Source organism: Rousettus aegyptiacus, unplaced genomic scaffold, assembly GCF_014176215.1.
Source record: "Rousettus aegyptiacus isolate mRouAeg1 unplaced genomic scaffold, mRouAeg1.p scaffold_m13_p_9, whole genome shotgun sequence".
Taxonomy (NCBI): Eukaryota; Metazoa; Chordata; class Mammalia; order Chiroptera; family Pteropodidae; genus Rousettus; species Rousettus aegyptiacus.
The window spans coordinates 95601898-95628228 of NW_023416312.1; the positions used below are offsets into that span (position 1 = coordinate 95601898).

At 38.6% G+C, this 26331-nt stretch overlaps 1 protein-coding gene across 12 annotated transcripts in view; it reads left to right on the forward strand.

The window, feature by feature from the left end:
• FMR1 (FMRP translational regulator 1) overlaps nt 1-14937 on the forward strand; it is a 42229-nt gene extending 27292 nt beyond the window's left edge. The window contains exons 10-17 of one of the 12 annotated variants that reach the window (XR_001599396.2): nt 1703-1812; nt 2600-2734; nt 3237-3299; nt 5575-5661; nt 8091-8286; nt 8992-9964; nt 10357-10439; nt 12577-14937. Coding sequence is in view for 11 of the 12 variants with exons in the window: in XM_016164836.2 (XP_016020322.1) it covers nt 1703-1812; nt 2600-2734; nt 3237-3299; nt 5575-5661; nt 8091-8286; nt 9782-9964; nt 10357-10439; nt 12577-12738 (1019 nt within the window). In the remaining variant the exon portion in view is untranslated. Of the gene's footprint in view, nt 1-1702; nt 1813-2599; nt 2735-3236; nt 3300-5574; nt 5662-8090; nt 8287-8991; nt 9965-10356; nt 10440-12312; nt 12438-12576 lie in introns of those variants that run through there. The other 11 variants (XM_016164836.2, XM_016164838.2, XM_016164837.2 and 8 more) reach the window with 11 other exon arrangements.
• Nucleotides 14938-26331: the final 11394 nt, after the last annotated feature.

Here is a 26331-nt window from a genome sequence, read left to right on the forward strand (position 1 = left end):
GCTTTTGTAAATAATGGTACATTGAACATAGAGGTGCATATATCTTTTCAAATCCAGTGTTTTGGATTTCTTTGGGTAAATACCCAGAAGTGGGATTGCTGGGTCATAAAGTAGTTCTATTGTTAATTTTTTGAGGACTCTCCACACTGTTTTCCATAGCGATACACCAATAAAATGTAGATCCCTAGAATCAGTAGTTCTTATATTTGCAGTGTCTCACTTTACATTAATGCATGATGAAGGCTCTGAAAGCTGTCATTTCCCAGTTAATTATATGACTGAATCTTAGAAGTTTAATGGATGTTGTTGAGTAATACTTAAACTGATTTTGAGCATTTTTATTATTTTCTTAAATCAGTTTTTAATTTTAATTAGTTTTTAATTACATTGATAGTATACAGGAATGCCTCTCAATTTCATAGTTACAGTTGATGTTTCTAGTTCTTTTTTTTATTAAAAATTATTAGGATGACATTGATCAACAAAATCCAATAAACAAGTGGTTTTTAGTTATCTTAAAGCGTGATTTCTTAATCTTTTACTCTGTGACTTATCCATTCACATTTTAATATCCTGATATAACTGGTGAGGAATGTACCGGATTAATAATCTGTTAACACATTGTCCTGAATAATGTGTCTTTCTTTTAGATGGATGTAAAGCTGTTTAAGCCACTTGAAAACTTAGAGTATCTTTTATTATAAACGTGCAATACAAAATTCTAAAAATAAAGCCATGCCTTGCATGATGACACTTCGGTCAACAACAGATTGCATATATGAAGGTGGTTGCATAAGATTATAACAGAGCCATTGTAACATACATTGCTCATGTGTCGTGATGCTGGTGTAAAGAAGCCTACTGCACTGTCATAAAAATATAGCACATACAATTATGTACAGTACGTAATACTTGATAATAAATGATGGTTACTGGTTGATGTATTTACTATGCTATACTTTTTTACTTTTTTTCCTAGGAGGTACTCTTTCTACTCACTAAAAAAGAGTTCGCTATAAAATAGCCTCATAGCTTCATTTTCCCTTGTGCTTGATTACTCTCATTGGTTTGTACAGTGACATGGTGTACACAGACTTATAGCTTAGGAGTAATAGGGTCATATCATGTAGCCTAGGTACGTTGTAGGCTAGACCGTCTAGGTTTGTGTAAGTACGTTCTAATGTTTGCATAATGACAACATCGCCTCGCTACACACTTCCCAGAAACATCCCCGTTGTTAAGTGGTGCATGTCTGTACTTACCATGGGTGAAGGAACAGATTTAAATGAGGTACAGATAGAATTGAAACTGTCCAATAAATAAGCAAATGAATTTTCTATTATCTATTCTTTTCCTTAATTTCTTTTATAGAACTTTACAGAAAGAGTGGTATGCACCACAGGACTAGCAAGTTTTAAGTGCACTCTTTTGAGCAAAATAAGAGCGTTTTTTGAACGGCCTTAAAAATTCAAAATTATCCAATAAGTTCACGAGTATTAATCACCTTAAATATCTTGCCAAAGGAGTTTTAAACAGTGTTGATTTAATAAAATGAAAAGCCAGTTTAACAGTCTTTTTAAAGAGTCTCTGTCTTGGTTTTGAAATTCTATATAAAATAATGTAATAGTTTACAGTGGGGTGTGCTTACTGGCTTGAGGTATGTGTTCATAAAACAACGTGAATTATTCATTTCTTAACTCAGGTAAAGTTATAGGAAAAAATGGAAAACTGATTCAAGAGATTGTGGACAAGTCAGGAGTTGTGAGGGTGAGAATTGAGGCTGAAAATGAGAAAAATGTTCCACAAGAGGAGGTATGTTATAGTGCATATATTTCTGGTGTGTCTAATAAAAGTAAAAGTTGTTTATTGTTTTAGTTGAAATATTAATTTAGATGCCTCTGTAATATGCAAATAATATAGATTTAAAAATTCTGATTATCAGGTATGTCAGTTAATGTTATAGTTGCAGATAATGGCTTCTGTCTCTTCTCTCATGCTGTGACTTTAGAGAACAGTCAGTCACCTTAACCCCTTTAAGTCTTATTTTTCAGTCTTTAAAATGGATAGTTATAAATGTAAAAAAAAAGTGTGAAGCACTTTTCAGATCTTACCTAATGTTAGTGACTGAGACAAAATTGGGACACTGCGTGACTTTTCTGGCTTTCATCCTTTTGTTTTTTTAGTTTGTATGCATGTGTTTATTTTGTGTGCTTTAAATTTTTATCTGCATATAACATCTTTCCCAGTCTTTAAAATTTATTACCCTCACTTTTATCTTCATGAATATCTGCTTTTTGGTAGCGACTTGTAAAGTATTTGTGTGGAGTCGGGAAGGTGAGGTTGTGGTCTTCTGGACAATGGTACTGTTCAAAATAAAATCCCCCCGAATTGCCATCATTTTCACTTATTTGTCTACCCTTCTGTTTTTGAAAGGTTCTTTGGGATCTTTACTGCTTGATTTTTGCATTTTATACTTTTGTTTACCAAAACTTTATAGTAATTTATAGTCTTAAAATGTGATCATTGATACGATAATGGAGCTAATTAAAGTCTTAAAATTGGTTCTTTTTCTCTTTTGTGTTTTGTATTTTTTATCAAGGAGATTATGCCACCAAATTCTCTACCTCCCAGTAACTCAAGGATTGGACCTACTCCCTCAGAGGATAAAAAACATATAGATATAAAGGAAAACAGCGCTCATTTTTCTCAACCTAACAGTACAAAAGTCCAGAGGGTAAGATGGGTTTGTCACTTTGAATTACACTAAGAGTAATTTCTTCAACCCAGATGTTACTGTTGGTGTTTTGGGTGTTTTCTCTGGTTAGACTTGTAGGCTACTCGTGTATTTTTTTTCAAATATGATTGCTAACTTATGAGATATTACAAGCCAAAGTGATATGTACTTTTCATATTATTCACAGTGACAAATCTTACGGTGTAAACATAAAATACGGGGTTACATTTAATGGTCACATTTTCTCTTTTGAGGGTGGACTTTAATTTTTTCATGCTGTATCTTGAAATTTTGCAGGTTGTAATAGCTCAAAATATACCTTCTGTTAGATGCATTAGTTACTACTTAAAACCATATTTTAGAAACTGGTTTTCAATATTTGAACTAACCTAACTGTTTAGAAATGGGTTTAGAAGTCCTACAGTGAAAGTCCTGCGTTCAGGCTTCTGTGTATCATTTGTTATAGTTAATGACATCACTTGCATTCCTTATACTGCTTTAGGTGTTAGTGGTTTCATCAATTGTAGCAGGGGAATCCCAGAAACCTGAACTCAAGGCTTGGCAGGTAGGAAATCATTCCTTGAAAAATACATTTTAATTTTATATTTTAATGTTTATTCCCCTTGTTAAGAAACACTACAAATGATCATCAGGGTTGGAGGCTGGTGGAGCGTTTGTGGGTATGTGGATCCATTGCCTTGGGGAGAAAGCTCAGATTCCTTTCTGTTGTTTCAAAGGCCTTTCTTTCATGATCACCTGTCCAGTATCATCTGTCACAATTCCTCCTCCCTGCACTCTAGAGAGGCTTGAGCCATGCCGAAGTTCTCTGAACAGTATCATACCCTCTGTTGCTTCCGGACAGACGTGCGTGTTTTGTCCGCCTAGAGCACCCTTCCTTCCTGCCCCCTTGAATTCCATGTGCAGCTTTTCGTGTGTCCTTGCCACAAGTCCCCTCCCCTGACCGGCCCAAGAGCCTTTGCCACTTCATTGCTCCAGTGTGCTCGCCCTATCACAGCACTCACGACACTGACGTTTACTTGTCGCTTTCAGCCCCATCATGGTCCTTGAGCACAGCGACCCCCACGTGGTCCGGGAGAAGTGTTTATGAGGAAAATGTCATGAATCACAAGAGATGCAAAGCCAACATGCTGTTTTATAAAGAGAATCATAACCTCAAGTGGATTGGGTATTGTCTCTGCTAGACAACCCAGTCCTCTCAGAACAGGAGATCACTATCTCCTGGTGTCCATGTAGAAGGCCACCATTCCACTCTCACTGTTTTTCATTTTAATTGACTATTCTGGTCCACTAGCGATGTGCTTAAATTCGCGTGACACCAGAGTACGTGTTGAAAGAAAATTTGTTAAAATGATTTGTCTCCAAGTTGACCAAACTAAATCTGTGACATAGGGTTTCAAAGATTATTTTGGTCATGTGTGATCTAGAGGGAAGGGCATAGCACTTAATCATATGACATTTTAGATAATAATAGGGGTTAACTGCTTTGTAACAGAGTCAGTTGGGGAAAAAACCCAACAATCAGAAATGTTTTTGAGAAAAAGATCTGATTCATAGGCCTGATTATCTCCATAGTTCATATATTATTCGATGCAAAAAAAATCCTTATGAAGCCCATGGGTTTTCCTTGGCGCCTGAAGCATCAGGCGCTCATCACAACTACTAGGAAGCAGTGCCTTGCCTACCAGATGAAGGTCAGTCTGCAAGCTGTGTCTCCTAATTGTTCAGTTTTGTTCCCCATTAACAGCCACGTTCATGTGGAAGGAAAAAGAAAAAAAACCTGTTCCAGCCCCACATCCGTTTAAGATGCTGTGTACTGAATGCGAGCAAGCAAAAGCAGCCCAGCAGTAGCCACACCTATCGAATGAATGCTCTTTTGAAAGAGTCATACTTGCTAAAGAGACAGCCTCTAGGCTTCTAAACCCTAGAAACTTCCCTAGAAAATTATAATAGCTCCACATCAAAGCCATTGTATGCTTTTCTCTAGTTACTTGTGAATATCAGTAACCATGTGTATTCAGCAAAATATTGAACTGTTCTCAACTTTGTCATAATTGCCAGCCATTCATTTGCAAAATTGGCCTAGTCTTCCCTATGGTTTGTGACAAGAAATAGATTTTTTTCTCATTTGTACTGATGGGCTGGAGATACAAATTTTTAGTATATTCCCTTTCTAAAGTCTATCCTTAGGTTAAAGTAGTACCATAGAGAGAAGATGAAACTATGATTCATTCAGCCTATTACAGTTTTCAGAGCACATTATCGAAATGTATTGAAATGCTAAATTTTATGCTCATGGATGTGCCAAGTTTTTTTTCCCTCACAGAATAATTGGTGCATTTTAATGTATCCTAATTCCGTTTGTGTTTTTTTGTACTCTGTTGACTTTGTTAGCACAATTGATTGTTTTACTTTTATAGCCTAGTATTTAATTTTAAATGATTTTTTTAAAGAATTTGATCTTACTAAAACCTGTAGTAGATGAATTCGAGTATTCTAAAGTATTCATTTTGTTTATGCATCTCATGTTAAAGCTTGTATCGTTTTGGACTGCGTAATTTGTGACTTTGCCAACATTTAATAGTAGTGTTTAAAACATAATAACCTGATACATTTAAGGGGTTGCTGTATTGATCTATATTCATAGTAGATGTGTAAAATATACCAACTACTTTTGTTTTTATGTATTGATTTATATTTTCAACAAACATCTGTGTACCTACTGTTTTGTCAGACCCTGTCATTATTTAGTCACTATTTGCACTTTTTCAGATTAATCCATCATTAATATTATAAGATCATTGTTGCCATTTCTTTTTCAGGGTATGGTACCATTTGTTTTTGTGGGAACAAAGGACAGCATCGCTAATGCCACTGTTCTTTTGGATTATCACCTGAACTACTTAAAGGTGAGGACAGGAAGAACTTTAACTTCTGATCCTTTTTGCACTAAAATATAAAGCTTCATAGTAATCTTTCAGCAGTTAAGATTCATTCGGTATATTACAATGAATTACTTGTAAAATGTAATAGGGAAAATACTTACTTTGTTTAGCTTATTATATTTCTCCAGAAAACACAAGTCAATTTTCATCAACATTATAAAGTTAAGGACCTAGTATCCCAGTAATCAGTAAATTCTTCTATTTTTCAGTATTCTGTTAAACCCTTACACTCAATTGAGGTAATCCTGCACATAGTCTTTCATTCACTTCATCCTTTCTAGCCTTTGTGAGTTTTTTTCCAGGCCAAATTTTATATCTCTAACACTTGCTTCTGTTGTCCCTTTTATGTTGTTGGTCAAGGAAATCCCAGAGTTTCACGAAGTCTTCTTTTTAAACATTTACCGTTTGTATTTTTCTCTATACTCTCTTCTACAAAACAGAAATGATTTATGTTTTCTTGTAAATGCTCAATTTTGGTTAGTGTTTGTAACAGTTAAGCCCCCTCTAGATTGCAAACTGGATAGCAAGAACCCAGAGGCCACAAAGTGTAATAGACAGCATAGGACTGGTGGTCTTAGCAGTTTGCTTCTAGTCTCTCTTCTGCCATGAACTAGTTCTGTGACTTTAGACAAGTCACTTCCCTAGCCTAGATGCATTTTACAATTTCTTTTGGCCATAATGTTCTGTGAGTTAATTAAATGGAATCTTACCCATGTCACTTTTAATAAATTTCTTCTTTATATACATATCCAAAATTATAATGTAATTGGTACTAAATAATATTTTTAAATAGCCCAACTCTATTTATGATGCCGTCTTAAGAATTTCTTGCTACAGTCTTAAATGAAATTAAAGAATTTCTACTTGTATGCAAACAGTTCAATAGCTAGACGTGTCATTCATTCTTATGGTAGTTCGTTAATAACTGAAAGTGGGAAAGTTTTATCCAGCAAGGCTTGCCATGGGTAGGATACCCCAATGATTCGCTTATTTGTTTTTGTTTTAAAGTCTGTTTTATGTGTACTCTGTTATATATGTTTTGCTTCATATTCTTTGCTTTAATTATGAAGACCTGGAGTGTTAGGGTTGCATTGTATCAATCCCTTGATCTTTTGACTGATGTTCTTTCTTAGATCTTTTGATTTATTCTTCACAATTGAACATCTTTGTTTGGTTATCAGCAGCTGTCCTGTTGTCATTCTTTCCATCACCAGATCTTCTCTAGATTGGGCCTGGCATCTCTCACCAAAAGGTGACTGCTTTGCCCCAACAAGATTGCCTGGACTATGATTCTGTTTTGCTAGATATACCCATTCCATGAACTATAACTATACTTTCGGAGTAAGCCACTCACTCAGCAGCATTCTCTCCTTTGCTCGAGTCCTTTGTAAAACAAAGTCTAGTTCAGACCACAGATCAGAAGTCACCTAGATCCTCACCTGCACTTTCTTTTCCAGAAACTACCACAACCAAAAGTTTAGGAACTTAGCTTTTCAGGGGCTTCTCCAGTGACTGATCATGTAGACAGTCCTGACAGCCTCTGCTTGACTGAGATACCCAGTAGTACTATAGTTATGGATCCAGCTCCCTATAGCCTGTAAATAAGAACCTTCATAGGTATTTGACAGAACCCAGCATACTGAAAGCACTGTGTAAGGGTCTGTCAGTGGACCCCAGGTGTGTATTTTGATCAACTGAATTGATACTATTTGTCATACTTGTTCCAGCAGAATTCTAGTCTTTAACAGGTTTTCAAGGCTTGATGTAAGGCCTAACTTGTTTGGTCAGCTATTAAATAGTTTTCTCTCCTTGGAATATGAGTGTTTTGACTTCAGTGAAAATAACTGTTCCTTAATTGTATATCATATCCAAAGACATACTGTACTATATGTTCTTTGAAAACAGAAGAGGGCCCAAAGTCAACGCTTTGTAAATTAAGATATTAACTGGCAAATCTATTTCAATTCTATTATTAACTATGTGTGATTTTCAGAGTTATCTGGTTAAACCTTAAATGTCAATTTTCTGCATTTATACATTTTAGAGTTGTTTTATTCAAAATCCTATCATCAAAAAGTCCCAAAACTAGGATATCTCTGCCTTGGCAGATTCCATCAGATAATAGTGCCAAATCAAACAACTTTAAATTCTACTGATGCTGAGTATTTTTGTTATATCTCTAATTCTGGACATCCGTAATCTGTTATCTATAGTAATTTTCTTGTTAAGGAGATCATTCAGTTTCCTGATAATTCTGTGTAACAGTGTTTACTGTAAATTTAGAACTGAAATTGAAATATTTTCAGTGTACTTTTGATCTGATGAAAAGGAGAAAGGTGTTATTAAGTAAAATGTCAAATTATTTTTACTGTTATCTTGTATATTTTAAATAGGAAGTAGACCAGTTGCGTTTGGAGAGATTACAAATTGATGAGCAGTTGCGACAGATTGGAGCTAGTTCTAGACCACCACCAAATCGTACAGATAAGGAAAAAGGCTATGTGACTGATGATGGTCAAGGAATGGGTCGAGGTAGTAGACCTTACAGAAATAGGGGGCACGGCAGACGCGGTCCTGGATATACTTCAGGTACAAACTAAGCATTTTACTCAGTAACTTTATCTGTTCCTAGACTTAATAGCTGCTAATCTCTAATATTCATTAGAACCTCATTATAACAATTTCTCACTACAGTGGGTCAAATGGTGTTGCAAGAGAAATACAGAGTAAAAACCTAATAATAACACGTAGAGGTCACAGGGCCGGTGTTGAGTTCTGTCCGCTTTCTGACTGGGGATAAATCTGCTTAAGCCCTTGTGTGTTGATGACTTTCCTAAGGCCTTTCCTGATTTTATTACTGTATAGCCAAAACTTTTTTCATTTGTGTACTGTGGCTCATTTTTTGTCAGGCATGTGCTGGTCATACTTGCTGGACGGACTGTGTAAATCAGGGCTCTGCATCCTGTGGCCGATAAGGTGACTTTGAATGGCATGGCCAAAGTCAGCCCTAGGCACAGTCAAGAAGTAGGCGAAGTTTCTCTTTGCCTCCCCAGCTGTTCTGTCAGTGCTTCTTTCTTCTCTCCCAGTACCTTTCACTGAACGCTGTTTCCACCCGCCCGCGCCTACTGTCTTTCTTGCTCAACTGTGTATCTACTATGTAACGTGCTAATGATGGTATAAGGTATAATCCATCTCACAAATATTTGCATTTCAAAAAGGAACTCTTTAAGATGGAAAAGCCTTCAAGATCCACAGGAGTGAAGCTATAATGGTGAAGCTATAATTGGTCATTAGCTCCAACAGAGGAAGAGAGAGAGGTAGTAGAGTTGATGTCCTGGCCTCGGGGAGCGACGCACCTCCTCCTAAGGCCAACCTTGGACCTAACCCCTAACCCCTCTCCCAAAAGTCTGTTATTTTTGCCATCGAAGTCCCACCCTCCTACAGAGCTTTTTGCCCCCTACTCCCATCCTTATGTCATTAACCCACCCCTTCAGGCATAACGAGTTCATAAAATAATTCCTTTATTAAATGATAAATTATTCCAATGGGAATGGGAGGGAAGACCATGGACCAACCAAGCATCAGGCAGGCATATCCAATCCCTGATCCCACAAGAGACCCTTCTTTGCCACCCTCTCAGAGGTGACCAAAATGTGTGTATTCCCCTCTGTCCCTTAGCCAAACCTTGTTAAAAAGAACTCTCTTTAAAAGAGGTTTTATTTATCAAGGTACCACATTTAACTGTAGACAACTTTTCCTCCAGAGAGCACAGATGTTTAAAGGAGCACAGCTGTTTAATGATGTGGCATACTCAGGTTTGAACTTAGATGGCTAATAAAATACCTTTTATTTTTTTAACTGAGAATCAAAAAAGCTTAAAACCAAAATTACCTCAAATATTATAAAACCCTTCATTTTGAATTTAAGATAATTTGCTTTACAAAATGGAAGGTGATAAAAATCTTTGGCGGGCTTGGAAATTGGGAAGATTATTGGATTACCCCTGAAACGTCTCTGGAAGCTTCTGTTAACCTAACTTTTTTTTTAAGTCGGACAACGGTATATAACTTTTAACTCTCGATAGGAACTAATTCTGAAGCATCAAATGCTTCTGAAACAGAATCTGACCACAGAGACGAACTCAGTGATTGGTCATTAGCTCCAACAGAGGAAGAGAGGGAGAACTTTCTGCGCAGAGGAGAAGGGCGGCGGCGCGGAGGCGGAGGAAGAGGACAGGGAGGAAGAGGACGCGGAGGCGGCTTCAAAGGTACAGAGGTACCCTTTGCTAAAAAATAAAAGCGGATTGTCACAATTGTCCAAAGTTCTGTGAAACATCTTGATGTTTTGATGGCATGTTGCCAAGACTCCATTTCTTCTATTTTGTACTGGTTCAGCTTCTTTGGGGATTCTAAACGTCCGATCATTATTAGCTCAGATTGACCTGTGACGCAGTCGATGCAGAATTGTGATGCCTTTAAAATACTTAATTTCTCGCTAAAAGGCTAGATTATTACCCCTTTATGTACCTGGGATCGCTAGGTTGTTGATTATATTTTAGATTCTGTGATTGGTCAAAATAAATGGAGGATATGGGAATAAATAGTTTCCAATAAGCATGTCGGAATCAGTAACCATTGACCCTTTTTAAATGTCCTATAGGAAACGATGATCACTCCCGAACAGATAATCGCCCGCGTAATCCGAGAGAGGCTAAAGGAAGAACAGCAGATGGATCCCTCCAGGTAAACCCGTGTACCTCTTGTCATCTAAATTCTTAGGGTTATGGTAGTTTGAGGGTTGTGAGTTTATTTTACTTCATTTTTAAACATGTTCAAAGATTGTGAGTTTGACATGTGAAATAATTTCAACATTACAGTTGCGGGCAGTTTTAGTCTTTTGTGCAGGTATGCAGAGATTTCTGTAGGGAGTATTCAGTCTAAGTATTTGTGAAGACTTAGAGAGCTACATTATGGCTTAACTATCTCATTGGTGGTCCCTCTGAGCCCCCCAAGAAAAGAATATCTGGGAATGCACTGAGAGAGAGAGTCCTGCGTAAGCCCTGTGGGTCCTTCCTCCCCCGAGTTGCAGGGGATAGGTGTCCTTTTTAAGTGGGAAGTAAGGAAAAGGCAGCTTATCTCATGGGTAATAATCTGATACACAGGGCTGATGCTACTCAGCCACATCCTGCTGAATCTGCCAGCTGCTTGTTTACAGCCAGCCTCCAATTTGAGATTCCCATCTCAGTCATCTCCTTGGATGGACTCATTGTTAAATAATTTTAAAATTACCTTTGAGCTTGTGCAGACACCTTTGCTAAGTGTTTTGTGTGTGTTTTAACTAATTTAATCTTACAGCAGCCCCCTGAGGTAAGTAGTTTTATTATTCTGTTTTCTAGGTAAGTAAACTGAAATTTAGTAAGATTCGGTCCTTTGCCTGATATTCAAACCCTGATGTCTTATTTCTAGAACCCATCTTCTCTTCTTCTACTTCTTTGATTCTTAATTCTTAATCCAGTTTATTTAGGGTTCCTCCTTGACTGTGGATTAGTTTGGACCAGCACTCAAGATTAGTGACAGATAACTTTTTAAGAGCAGAAACTTCCATACAGATTGCTATTTAGAATTCATAGCCATTGTAGGTAGGCGTTAACTACTGGTCAGTTCTTCAGGATCAGCATAGATAGGAACTTAGACCTAGATAAAGAGATGGATTAAATATGTACTTACATGTGCCTTACAAAGACTTAAGGCATTTATATGTACCCACTTTTTATTGATTCCCTACTTAAAACTGACAGTTCGACGAACTTGGCAATTTGATCCCATTGGTTAAAAGGATGCATATTTATAATTATATATATAATTAAAACAGACTGTTGGAAGAAAGGTTATGTGTTCTGTGTTAAGTATGAGATTAGATCTAAATCAAAGCACAGAACCGTCGACAACAAAGCCTTAAAATGCAGACCCAGACCCAACACTTAAATACACTTTGAAATTATAGTGAACCATTTTGGAATATATTTGTAATTGGAGCAGATCGATATTTGTAGTTGTTTTAGGCCCATTGGTCAATATTATCTTCCGTATGTACAACATCTAGAATTCTGTTATCAGTGTTAAAGTGTTCAGTGTTGGCATTTAAAATATTATATACATCTCAGAATATCGTTTTTTAAATTGCATTCATCTTTACATCCGTCCTGGGACACACATTAGTGTCTTCAGATTTCCCTGTACTGTTCTTGTTCTTCAGACAGAGTTCAAGTTCTTTGATCGTCTGACTGGCCTTACTGAAATACAAGCTACTAGAAACCAATGCTCATATTCTTCTACTATAAGACAGTGGGAGCCCTCAATATATAGAAATGTAGTCATACCCATGTTATAAAGGTATAAACTGAAGGCTAGTTAATAAGGGAATTAGTTGAGTTACTATCCTAGTAAAATAAAGTCATAATAGGAAGACATTACTTTGTCACTCTTCTCCTGGGTTTTGTAATCTTTGGAGAGTAAGTCATTCTTTTCAACTCTAGTGTTATAGCCAGGTATATCTTATAATCAGTAACAGTAATTCATTTTAACTGTTTGTTTCTCACTGTTTTATTCTGCTTAGAAGAAGACACAGTAGACTTGTGAGTTTTAACTAACTTTGGATGCAGTGAGATCACCAGTGTGTTCCGGTTAAAGAAGAAGAATGTTTTAAAATCATAATCCAAATAAAGATCCTACCTGATCTAATTTCTTGCACTTCTATTTTCACTTGCATTTCCCCCTTTAACGTGTGGAATTTACACTTCGGGCTTAAATTTCTTGTCAGGCCAATTACAGATTACAATAGGATATGGTCTTTGTATATAACAACTATGACTTGTTTTAGATCAGAGTTGACTGCAATAATGAAAGGAGTGTCCACACTAAAACATTACAGAATACCTCCAGTGAAGGTAATCGGCTGCGCACGGGTAAAGACCGCAACCAGAAGAAGGAAAAGCCAGACAGCGTGGATGGCCCGCAACCGCTTGTGAACGGAGTACCCTAAACTGCATAATCCTGAAGTTATATTTCCTATACCATTTCCGTAATTCTTATTCCATATTAGAATACTTTGTTAGGCCAAAGACAAATAGTAGGCAAGATGGCACAGGGCATGAAATGAACACAAATTCTGTTTAAGAATTTTTTGTTGTTATTGGCCATAAGCAACAATTTTCAGATTTGCACAAAAAGATATCTTGAAATTTTTGAAACACTGCTTTTAAGTATACTTAGCATTTAAGGACAGGATTTGAGTTTGGTTTATTTTTTAAAGTACTGAAAAGTGACATTCTTTGTTAATTTGGATCATTTTCCTGCATTGGGTGATAACTCACTGGTACATTTCATTTTTTCTGAATAAATAGCATTTATGGTCATCATACTAGACTTCTGTTTTCAATCTAATTGAAATACTATGTCATTTCATGTCCTGTGTGAGTTTATGTTTTGGTCCACTTTTCCAGTATTTTAGTGGACCCTGAGATGTGTGTGATGTGACGTTTGTCATTTTCATTAGCAAAAAAAAAGTTGTATGATCTGTGCCTTTTTTATATCTTGGCAGGTAGGATTATTATATTTGAATGCAGAGTTCAGGGAAGATGAGTGGGAAACACTAAATGTTAAAGATGTAGCAAACCCTGTCAAACATTAGTACTTTATAGAAGAATATGCATGCTTTCCATATTTTTTTCCTTGCATAAACATCAGGTTAGGCAGTATAAAGAATAGGACTTGTTTTTGTTTATGTTTTGTTGCACTGAAGTTTGACATATAGTGTTATTGAGAGGGATGTGTAATTTTTCTGTATAGACAGGAGAAGAAATAACTATCTTTTCATTCGAGAGAGGCTAAGATGTTTTCAGCTAGGAACAAATCTTTTTTGGTCGAAAGTTAGTAGGATATGCCTGCTCTTTGGCCTGATGACCAGTTTTAACTTAGAGCCTTTTTAATTTTGTCCTCCCCCCGTTTTGTGAACTTTTTCATATTTTAATTTTAGGCTTATTTCAGAGAGATAGGAAGGTCATTTCCATATGTGCATAATCCTGTGAAGTACAGGTATTTTGTCTAAGAAATATTGGAAGCAGGTCAGATGTTTTGTAAACTTGGAAATATTAGGTCTAATGTATAAGCAGAATTGGAAAGCAGACTAAAATTGATTAACAAATAGTACTTTTTTTTCTTTTGATTTCACATGTCGGGTTTTGGTTTTTGAGTTTTTTTTTTAATGAAATTTACTAAAGAAAAATATGTGAAGGACCTTCACTCTGAGATGTTATATTTTTCATAAAAAATAACTCCAGGTCGGGGTACCACTGAATCTGTACAGAGCCGTACAAACCGAAGTTCTGCCTCTGATATGTTTTGTGAGTTTGTTTCTTTGAATTTTCATTTTACGGTTACTTTTCCTTGCATACAAACAAGCATATAAAAATGGCAACCAACTGCACATGATCTCAAGAATCTTAAAAAAAAAGTCTTTTAAAAGTATTGCCAAACATTAATGTTGATTTCTAGTTATTTATTCTGGGAATGTATAGTATTTGAAAACAGAAATTGGTACCTTGCACACATCATCTGTAAGCTGTTTGGTTTAAAATACTGTAGATAATTAACCAAGGTAGAATGACCTTGTAATGTAACTGCTCTTGGGCAATATTCTCTGTACATATTAGCGACAACAGATTGGATTTTATGTTGACATTTGTTTGGTTATAGTGCAATATATTTTGTATGCAAGCAGTTTCAATAAAGTTTGATCTTTCTCTGCTAAATTGATGTTGATGCAATCCTTACAAATGATTGCTTTAAAAATTTTAAGATAGGAAAAGAAATCTATAGAAAAGTGTTGTTACAAAATGTAACTGTTACCATTGGAAATTTCATGTCATAGGAAGTTAGCCGTTATCTACCAACTTTCAAGAACTTGATCTTGTTTAATAAGGTGAAAAAAATCAAAATGGTACAAAAGCACATTGTGCCATTACAATATGCACTAAGTCTCTTTTTTACAAAGGCTGAATTCAGCAAGGCGCTAACTTGCTTAAATGTGAACTACTAACTTCTAAAACTGTAATTTGATTCACATGTTTTCAAATGGAGTTGGAGTTGACTCATATTACAATATTTGTGTGCTAAACGTGTATGTTTTTCAGTTCAAAGTCATGATGTTTTTAAAATCTTATTAAAGTTTCAAAAATCTGAAGATTGTTTATCTAGATGTAAATTTTTATTAAAAAGTTGCACTTATGAAAAAGCAAAAAATTAGTCTGACAGATGTTTGCTCTTGGTCTTAAATTTCTAAATGTAATGAAAAATTTAACAAAATGTAGGGGGGAAATTTATTCATCATGCAAAGCGTATATGCCTTGCAAATAATCTTATGCACCCTTAAAAGGCAAAACATTGATATTTGAAAATATAATTTTGCATATTCCCAGTTATAAGATTTCAACACAATTACATAGAATACTACTAAACCATATAAAATGCATATTTTTGTGCACACACAAACATCCCTTGTGGTTTGGAAAACATTAAATGTGTCTATGTGGTTAAAAAAACAACTTTGATGTTAATACTTTCAGTAATAAAATAAATGACAGCTTCGTAGGTGGCATATCCCTGAATTGGCGGCTGTGGTCACTTCGAGAAACTGGCACAGGCTGGAAAAAAAAAAGAGTAGAAATGGATAGGTGACAGAGTCAGTGTTCTACTTGGCATTAGAGTCCAAAATGATCCGGTGATGCATGACAGTCTCATCTACGTTGAATTTTTTTTTCCCCAGAAAAACTTGTCTTTGTCTTCCATTTGTCTAGTTTTTCATTCTGGTATTTTTCTGGTTCTTTTGCTACCTGTTCTACTTAGTTCTGGGTTCTCCCAGAACTAAAAGAACCGAACACCATCTATTATTAGAGGTGGTAGGTAGAAACAGTCCTCAAGTAACTTGGTTAGGTGTTCCTGGTGTCACAGTAGTTTTCAGTGCTACACATGAACAGCCTGTTGGCAGCAGCAACCTTGAGATTCAACTTGGCTCACCCAGAGACATTTCTCTCATCTGGTCATGATCTTAGAGTTCCTGGTGGCTAGGAATCTCTAGTGCCTTTTTAGAGTCAATATACTGATTTGATCCCTATTAGCCAGTTTGTTTCAAGGCCAATAAACAGCATCTTTCCTCATAACCCTCTGATCCCTCTGTCATAACCTGTTATTCTGAAATAGCCATTACCAGATGCTAGACTTGATTGGTCAAAAGGCTTAACGGGTACCAGCATTTAAATCTTGAGCATCTTTTCCATTATATGTATGTTTAGGGGTGTTTAAATATTTTATTTGGGATTCTTTAAAAAATGTCTCTCCATTTCTGTCAGAACTTCGCATGAAGAAATGGAGAAATTCTTTAATTATATTAATTTCAAGTACATAGTACATTGGTCAGACATATAGTTTATAATTGTTCTTTCTCTCCTCTGGCTCTCCACCTAACCAATACATTAATGCTAACTGCATTCCCTAGGCCGTTCTCCCCATCCCCGCCCCCATCTATCAACTAATAATTTGTACTTCTTTAACCCTTCACCCCTTCCTCCCATTCCCCCCCAACCCACACCCCTCTGGCCATGACCAGATTGTCCTCTATATTTGTGAGTCTGTTTTTGAAAGGAGCTCTATGTTAGTGAGAGAGGCATTTTTAAAAAGTCTTTGCAAGTCATAACTGCTAAATGCTTAAAGACCACAAAATGGATTGCTTCAAGGTCTTCCCACTGACTTTGGCATGCCATACACTTGATTACAGGGGTAGGTTGAAAATTGGAAGGAAAATTGTCAACAGAGGATGGTTACACAGAATCCTGGAAATTAGGGGCTATTATTATTCAGTATCATACAGAACTCGGATGACTCATGCTAAGAAGTGTTATTTCTTCAAGTGTAAAGGCTTTTTTGGTTAATACTAAGGCATCTGTGTCAGATTTCCCTGGAGATCTAAACTTGTAAGATACTACATGAGCAGAGTACTAGTTCTCAAGGAATATATATCATTAAAAGTTGTAAGTGCAGCACAGATAGTACATGATAGAAAGGCACATGGAGAGTTACACTGTGATAACTGGATAAGTCATTTCACCTCCAGGTTTCGATTTCTTTGTTGGTTAAATAAATGGTTGATAAGTTATCCTAACTCCAGAGTTGTATACGTATTAATAAGGTATTCATGTTTTATGTGGAGAGAACTACAGTGTTAACCAACAAACCACCTGATTTCATCTGGTTCTCATTAAATATTCACTGAACATTCACTGTAGCAGGCATTTCACAAGCTTCTTGGGGATACGAGGATCCTATTTCAGGCCTTCAGGAAGCTCCGTGATGAGTGGGAGAGTGATCAGTTAACGGGCAGTTTCAATATATGGCAGTTCCAATATATGCTAAGATGCTCAAGGTGAGGTGGGAGCACATAGTAGGGATGACAGATGGGAGGAGTTGGCCGGGATAAAAAGTGCTGGGGACATTGATCCAAGCATGAAAAAGTGTATTCAGGAAGTTTCCAAGAGTTCAGCCTAAGATACAGACTTTGGGGCAGGGAGTAGAGGTGAGCTGGAGATATGCCAAGGAGGACCTACAGTGCCACATTAGAAAGTAGACTAGGGACGCTTCAAAGGGTTTGAAGTATGCAGGGACAAGATGGGATCGCCCATGACTCTGGGAGCCCCTGTCAAGTTGCCCGGTGACCAGCTACCAGGAGGGATTGGGCCCAAATCTAACTTCCTGTGGCCTACAGTCCAAATCCAGCTTTCCACAAAGTCGCAGGCACGAGCAACCTGTGTTCCCAGACAGCTCCTCTGACATGTGGCATATAAGCCCTGATTTGGTCCTCTGCATACAAGGCTGTCATCAGGGTTGCCCTGTGGACAGGTAGACTCCCAGAGAAGAAATGTCTTTCCTCTGGGATACAGCCCAAATATACAGCCAGCAGTGTCCCGGCCTTTGCATGTCTCTACATGAGAACAGCGGGTGTCCAGGGGCCTCTTATTTCTGAATCACCTTGCTGGTAATTTTCCCTCAATACCTTTTCCTTTTACGTGATGGTGTGCTGTTTGCCTTCACCCACTGCTTCACAGATGGTGCCCAACATGAGGCAAACTTATCCCAGCTCTAGCCCTGTGGAAACTACAAAAGGGATGAAGCCATACCAAGGATAGATGACATCCCTCCTAGAGTGGTGGTGGGAAACCTAGCCGAGCTGAAATCTGATGCACATGTCATTGCAGTGCTTATTTATGGCGTAAGGCAGGTTGAGACAATTTGATCGCTTGATACTCTTACAAGGCAGCCAATCCTGTGAATCTTATGAAGGAAGAACTTGAGAGAAAATAGCCCTTGGTCCCAAGTGCCATTGGAACAGGAAATGCAACCTAACCATCTAGATTTAGAGCCTGTCATGTTTAATGTACCATCCAGGGGCTTGTGGGGGAAGGGGAGTAGATTTACAACCCTAGGGTCTTCAATACACTAACACGGAATTGGACTCCCAGCAATGGTCACAGGAGTCCCTTGAGGCTTGCTTAAACTGCTTATGGAAACTACACCCATGAGAGAAATGGCACTGAATAGCCAACATTTGCGGTTTACCACCAGTTTCCCTTTTGCTGAATGAATTGACTCATCCGACCATTGGGTAGGTAGAAAGCAAATATGCCTGCCCTGTGCTTAAATTGGATACTCCTGGAAATCAGATTTACATAGCCACAAAGGAGGCTTCTTTAAGACACTAAATGCAACTGGGAATATTCCTACTGAGGTGACAGCAGTTTTGGGGCACTTTGGTATTAAGCATGGTTGGATGAAAATCCCAGGCCTCAGGGATGACTTGTGACCAAATGAACCTAATTCAAAGAATGCTGGAGAAGATGATAGCGTCTTACACAAAGACATCCCTAACTTAACTCCTTCTGCCAGGGAATAAGGGATGGGGTAATCATTTAGGGCTGATTTAGGCCCCACCCAAAAGAGGCAGATGAGATAATGGGCCCTATCAGGTGCCCCAGGTCCAGTAGAAATGAAAAGGCAGGAGAAGAGCACCACTCCAGGCTTCCTTCTGAGGCACCCTGGGGAGCACATTTTGTCTCTGGGTCTTGAGCAAACGCATTGCTAGGTAAGGACATAGGGGAATGCACAGAGATTGGTGGGCTGAGAAGCAACCCATCACTCGAAGGAGGTTGCAGAAGAACATGGGTTCAGCTGCTATGGAAAATGGTGTGGAGGGTCCTCAAAAATTAAGACTAGAGTTACCATATGACCCAGCAATCCCTCTTCTGGGTACCCACAAAATTTGAAAGCAGTTATCCATGAACCCTGGTGTTCATAGCATCATTATTCACAGTGCCCAGGACACGAAAACAACCAAAGTGCCTTCGATAGATGACTAGATAGAGAAGATGTGCTACATATATACAGTGGAATGTTACTCAGCTCTATGAGATGAACTACTGCCATTTGCAACATCATGGATGGATCTTGAGATTATCATGCTAAGTGAAATAAGTCAGAAAAAGTTGGAAAACATATCATTCATGTGGGATATAAATCTAAAAGTAATAAACTAACATGACAAACAGAGACTCATGGACATGAACAATGGATTAGTGGTGACCAGTGGGAAGGGGAAGGGGGGAAGTAGGTAGGGATAAAGGGGATCAAATATTTGGAGACGGAAGGAAATTTAACTTTGGGTGGTGAACATATAATGCAATATACAGATGACATTATTGAATTGTACACTTGAAACCTATATAATTTCATTAACCAGTTGTCACCCCAATACATTTTTTAAAAATAGCAGAAAATAAAAAATGACCAATTTTAGAGTGGGCATTAAGGCGACCCTCTATGGAGAGCTGATGGAAGGAGGTCTTGGGTGGAAGGTTTCCCTTGTAGGTACAGGCCAGCAAATCTCCAAATCTTCCTGTGTCCTTAAAGAAAGGTCCAGAGGAGGAAGCTAAGTGGTTAGCCGCATCTTACTGATGCTGAAATGAGACACTCGGACACTCCCCCTTCCCACAGGCCTCCATGCCGCCCAAGAGACTGATTTTCTAGTCTGACTGCTAGAAGGCCCTTCAATCCAGATTTGACTCCATTCGAAAGCAAGCTTGGCCCCGGGGGTCAGTTCTCTGTCCTCTTTCCAGCAGATTGGTGACTTTCTGCCTTAGTTCATGTAGCCTAGAACATAGGTTCGGGAAGAATGCAGCAGACCTGGCCCTACCAGTCACTGGAGCCTGAAGAATTATTCTCAGACCTGAGATATTCACAGAAAATTCGTTTTCCTGGCAAGATCTGGTACTGGTTTTACTTACAGCTAAGAGACTTGGCACAATTACTGCAGATGCCATCAGCTCCTTTGATGAGACCGTGCTCGTGGTCCCTTTGTCAGACTGCATAATTGGTAAAGACACGCTGTCATGCTTGGTGAGTGCAGAGCCTCTTGTATTTCCAAACCTTCCAGGATTGTACAGTTGAAACCGTATCACAGACCAGTAAGTGAGAAAGAAAACATATAAGGCTTATTCCACTGCCAGGAGGGAGTGGTAAGCCATACCATCTTCCAGTTCCCAGCCCTGTTTAGCCAGTGAGGAAATCCAGTGTCCACAACCCCTGATTACTAGTGACCACCATGATGCTCGAAGCACCTGATATACCAACAGGTGATTAAACTGATTGTAGTCATTACTGGCAGTTGGTGGCCCCAGAATTGCGCTGTCCAGTTAGTTCTTCAGCCACTAAGCCACATGTGAGTGATGAGTGCTTGAAACATGGCTGGTCTGAATTGAGACATGCTATAAGTAGAATACATAACAGATTCTGAAGACTTAGTTTGAAAAAAAATGAATGAAAAATACATTACTAATTATTTTTTAATACCTAAATGCTGAAATGTTAATATTTCAGATACATTTGGTTAACTAAACTAACTAAAATTAGTTATACCTGTCTCTTAACTGTTTTTTTTTTAAATAGTGACTACTAGAAAATTTAAAAATTTCACATGTAGCTTAATCTTGGACAGAATTGCTCAAGATGTTGCTAATATTTACCTTTCCAGATTTCTCTAGAGAGAAAAAAATTATTTTGTTTTCACCTGGCAGAGCATGAAGTTTGCCTTTATTGTCCTGCCTCAAGCATTTTGGATTTTCCCAGCAATACTTAATAACTGCACTGTAATGGGTTGGGCAAACCCGTTCTTTTATATTGATGACATTTTCAAAATGGCCCTCCCTGAGGGAAGTGTTATCACTGTAAGACATGCTCTCTAAGCACAACTATCCATAGATGGCAGAGCCTTGAATGAGGATAGAGGCCAGGGCCAAGCCACTCAAGTGCACATCTTGGGGGCTATATGAGCAGCATCCCAAAGAGATATTCCACAGCCTAATAAGGAAAAACTGCTGTTCTTGCAGACACTAACTATACAAAAGAGCCCTTAACATATGTTATGCTTCTTGGGTATTAAAGACATGTTATTTAAGCATCTGTACTATGTCACCAGACTGGTAACCAAATTTGATTGGAGACCCCTGCGGTAAGAAGCCACAGAGGCAATATAGGCAGCAGTAAAACAATACCTGCCCTTTCCTCCTCAGCTCATTCTGATCCGTCTCATATCGGATACCTCTGGTGATAAGATTCTGCCAATATTGGGGGGTAGGTCATCTCTCCACTACTGAATGGTACATGCTCTTTGAATAACAATTATTGTCCCTGGTGAAGACAGATTGTCTCACTAAAGGGAAAAACATAACTCTGAAATCCAGTATTTCCATCCTGCAGTAGGTTGCCCCTAAACCAAATTCCATCAGATGTGTGTATCAGTAATGGTCGAGTCGGGAAAACAGAAATCACAGTAGTGATTTTAACTGAGAATTTAATATAGAGATAGATTAAACAGATATTAAAAGACTGAAAGGTCTGCAGGAGGCATCTACTATCCTGAGGTTCGGGTGAAGGAAGGAATGGGGCTGGGATAAGAAAACTTAAAAGTTCAAGGGAGAGGCCCACAGAATAAAAACGCAGACTTCAAGGAAAGGGGAACTTTTGGTCATTACTGGTACCTTGGTAATTCATAGGCAGATCTTTATGAGGCTGGGACTTAGACCACTGAGAAGGGGGTGCCAGCCAACAGGCTGATTGATGCCAAATGTCTCAGAGGAGACATTATGATGCTGGTTGTGGGGGAGGGAGGGCAGACATTTGGAAATTGGATTCAGCTGTTATTACTGAAGCAAACCTTTCCTGCCGGAGTGAAGAACCATGGTCTTCCAGTCTCCTTCTAGAGCCTGTTATCAGCAGAACCTGATAGGGAGCACTGACAAAGGAGAAATGTAGAGTCGCAGCCCCAGCCTCACAGAGCATAGAAGAACAGTGTGAAACTGAGAGATACTAGCTTAAAAACTGACAAAGTGCAACAAGCCGAAAGACTGAAATGGAAATGGAACATCAAATTAGGGGTCAAGCCAACTGCAAGAATAGGGGGCTACCTACCCAGTAGGTACTGAGATGGCCCCATTGTCTGCTTTGTCTGAGCTACTGGCTCGATGGGGGCCTCAAGTTTGAGACTCAGTACCATACCAGGAAGCCTGTTTTACTGATGGGTGAGCAAGTTCAGTGGAATACTAAGCCATCTGTTATAATAATGGTGAGTGCTGACAACCAGTGGCATTGGCTGCTTTGCACAATGGGTGGAACTTTAAGTGGTGCTTTTGGTAATAAAGCATTCTGCTCCTCAATGCATGAAATATACTTTTACATAGACTTATGGGCTGCTGCTACTGGCCCCACTCATTAGTTGGGTTGTTAGGCCATCAAGGATGAGACTATTAAAGTCATACCCCGTAGTAACAAATGTAACTTGCCCACAAGCTCTATTAATATTAGTCACATAGGTATCTCCTAGAAAGGACCGCATCCTGAGAAACTCAAGATATCAGCAATGAGAAAACCAATTCAACCTGTGAGCCATGGTGATCTACTTACGTCCATGTCCATATCCACCTCAGTAACAAAACCATCATGAAGGCCTGTCATTTGATGTACAAGGAAACTACTGACACCCCCAGAGCCTGCACTCCTTCACAAGCTTATACTTACCACAAAACAAGCTTATACTGGCAGATACAGCCCTAAACTGGATACATTCTCTAATTATGGGGTTGCTGTCAACCTCCCCCAATTAGGTAGTACACACGGAGTTAAGGCTCTGATGGACTACCTTTGCCACATGCAACAGAAGTTCAAGAGGGATTTCAGACCATGATGCAGAGCTGGCATTTATGAAGGAAAAGGAAGGAAAGGAGATTGGACAGGAAGGATCTTAGACTACAGTGCAGGTCTGAGTAAGTTTCAAGTAGGCCGATGGGGGTTTTTGAGCCAAAGCCAACTGTTAAAAGGAGTTCTACTCACAAGAATGGATCTGCATTAGTTTCCCCTCTGTGCTCAATTATAGGCTAGAATTAGTCTACAGAAAAACATGACCTTTACACCAATACAGTGGTGGAGCCAGAAGGGCAACTGGGGCTGTCAGGCCATTATGCTGTCCACAACAGATTGGAGTAGACATACTTGTGTTGCCCCACACTCCATAATAATAACCCCCTCCTTTTTTGGACCTGCACTGACCCTGTGAGTATCCGGGAAGTTTTTACTGCATGAATCATAGAAATGTGGATGAACACAAATTTGAAATGGCATCTGGTGTCCTTTCCTACTGAGCGGAAAACTCTGATACTGGGTTTGCCACACACATCCTCTGCAAGTTGGGGACATTCCCATGGTTCCTATGTTCATGCAATAAACCAGCTTTGCATTGTACTCATCTTTCTCAGTCTCAAGATATTGTCTTTGGTAAAGGAATTGTTAGCCTGGGTCTCTGTAAAGCTTTTCATTCCCACTTATAAAATAAGGCCAGGTTCGTTCTTGAGGGGCACTCATGTGCCCCAACTGGCTGGGCTGGATAGATCCAACCCTGGGAAGCAAGGAGAGGATAAAGGAGCACATAACCTCTCTGTTTTCCTAATCCGGATATGGACAGATTATACCTGTCTGAGGCAGTGACAATAGTGCCAACTCTCACAAAGCTAGATACGTCACCCCTGACTTGATTTCGCTATAAGGGATCTTATCAGCATATCCCACTATCAAGCAATGCCTTACGTATTACTTCTACCAGTAGTGGCCTCAGACACTGTTCACCTTGACCTTCTGCACTTATGTGTTTCATCCTCTGTGATGCCCAGACTAAATGGATGTAGAGGATTTCCTTGGACTCCACTCAGAGCAGCATTTGTGTGCTTCCTTTCCATTTCTAGGACTACTTTTTCTGTTTGGTAATACAGCCTCCCTTACCTTTCCTGCCTCCCCTTTGGACACAGGGTTACCCACTTCCCGAGAGTAACCATACAACTCTTTGGTAATCGAGCTCCAGTGGCCATAAGCTATATATACCCATCGGCAGGATCTCCATGGGGACATTAGGGACACAGTTTATCACTATTTTACATGGGTTTTCTCCTCATCAAGAGGTGTTTCTAAGGCTCACCTGGGGAGATTACCAGTGGGATAGCAGGGAGTTTCATTACCAAAGATATTCTTGACTTTTCCCTCTGATTGTGTTGGATATTGGCATAGCTTTGGGTTACTTACTGACTAGGCAATAGACACTGTGGCCAATGGCTCTTGCTGCTTCTTACTGAATACCTCACTGCAAGTGGAGCTATCCACCAACAACTATAGGTGCTAACCACATGGTTCTGAACCACCTCCATCTAAGCCCTGGGATCTTTTTCTCATGATTTGGCCTGGAGTCTCTGACTGGTTTCAGAGAACTCTACAGCTTTCATGGTGAACTTTGTACTCTTCTCAGGACGCTTCTCATTTCAAAATGTCTTATTTGCCATTGTCACCAGTTCAAGAAACCCTGTTGAAAAGTCCAATTAATTTCTGTTCCCAATGGGAAGACAGGTCTCACTGTGAGATAATGACAGAACATCAGACTGTGTGGCTCATCTTACTAACACTTGGGCTTGTAAGTTAACCCCAATTAAACCTATTCTTGTGCCTATTCTACATTACATGGTGGTGTTTTCTTTCACTCACCTTTCAAAGATAGAATAAAGGGAGCATGTTATTGGAATAAGGATCCAATGCAATGACAGTGAAAATGGAGAAGAAATATGGGATTGCTATGATATTTTGGAGATGGAATCAGTGAGACTTGGTGATTATTAGGTGTGAGGAAAGGGAGAGGGAAGAAACAAGGGTTATGATTCACAGATTTTTGGCTTGAGTGATAGTTTTCCTTTAGAGGAACAGAGATTTATTCATTCAACTAATGTTTATTAAACATATACCATGAGTCTGGCAGTGTATTTGATGCTGGAGATGTAGAAGGAAAAGACACTGGGAGACAGAAAAATTAACATAAAATAAAAGATAGTGATAAGACAAATAGATATCATGTGCCTCCTCATATGATGCACTGAGAAGGGCATAACGCACTTCTGTAGTGTGCCTGCTAAAAATATTAATAAGCTGAATCTAATCATGTGGAAACTTCAGACTAGCTCAAATTGATGTACATCATACAAAATAAATAGTTTGTACTCTCCACAATTATCGGAGTCATGAAAGACAAAGAAATATTGAGGAACTGTTTCTGATCAAAGGATACTAAAAAGACATGACAGTGAAATGCAACATGTGATTCTGGATTGGATATTGAACCAGAAAAAATATTGTTGTCTTTTGTTATAAAGGACATTATTGAGAAAACTGGCTATAAATAAAGTCTATAAGTTACATAATAAGGCAATGCTAATTATTTTCCAGTTTTGATAATTGTGCTGTGATTACATAAGAGAATGTTCTTGTTTTTAGGAAATACATAAAATATTTAGAAGCAAAGGACTGAGATATGAGTTAGAAGGAGTTTTGGACGGTAGCATAGCGGCACAGCACGCTTAGGCTCTGGGGTTAGAGTGCCTGAGTTATAAACCCAACACAGCTATTTACTACCCATGAGAATTTGGGCAAGTTATTTAAACATTCTACAGATTAAATTTCCTCTTCAGTAAAATGTATGATGTTAATAATAGCACCTACCTCATAGAGATAGGATGACAGTGAAATTAGTGAGCACATGTAAAGCACTTAGACCTATGTCTGACATGTATGTTTAATCAATGTTGGCTGTATTTAAGTTATTTGGCCTCTGTCCTGTGAATACAGAGAGAAACAAGTCATTGCCCCCTTGTTCAAGGAGTCACAGTCTAGTTAAAGAAATAAAAAGGTTAACAGATAATAAAACCATGTGATGAGTGCCCTGCAAGGGATTTGAGTTGAGTGTAGTTGAGGTGGAGACACTGAATTCTGCAGGAAGAAGTCAAGAAAAGTTTCACAGAGGGCTTATAGTTTGAACTGGATCACAAGGGGTGAAGAAGAGTTTGCCAAAAATGCATTCTTCACACTTTTGCCAGGCCTAGGGCATTATAGTGCAAAAGCGCAGGTTTCTGCAAAAGGGCATCAAGTACTATAGCGTAGTGTAAATGATGCA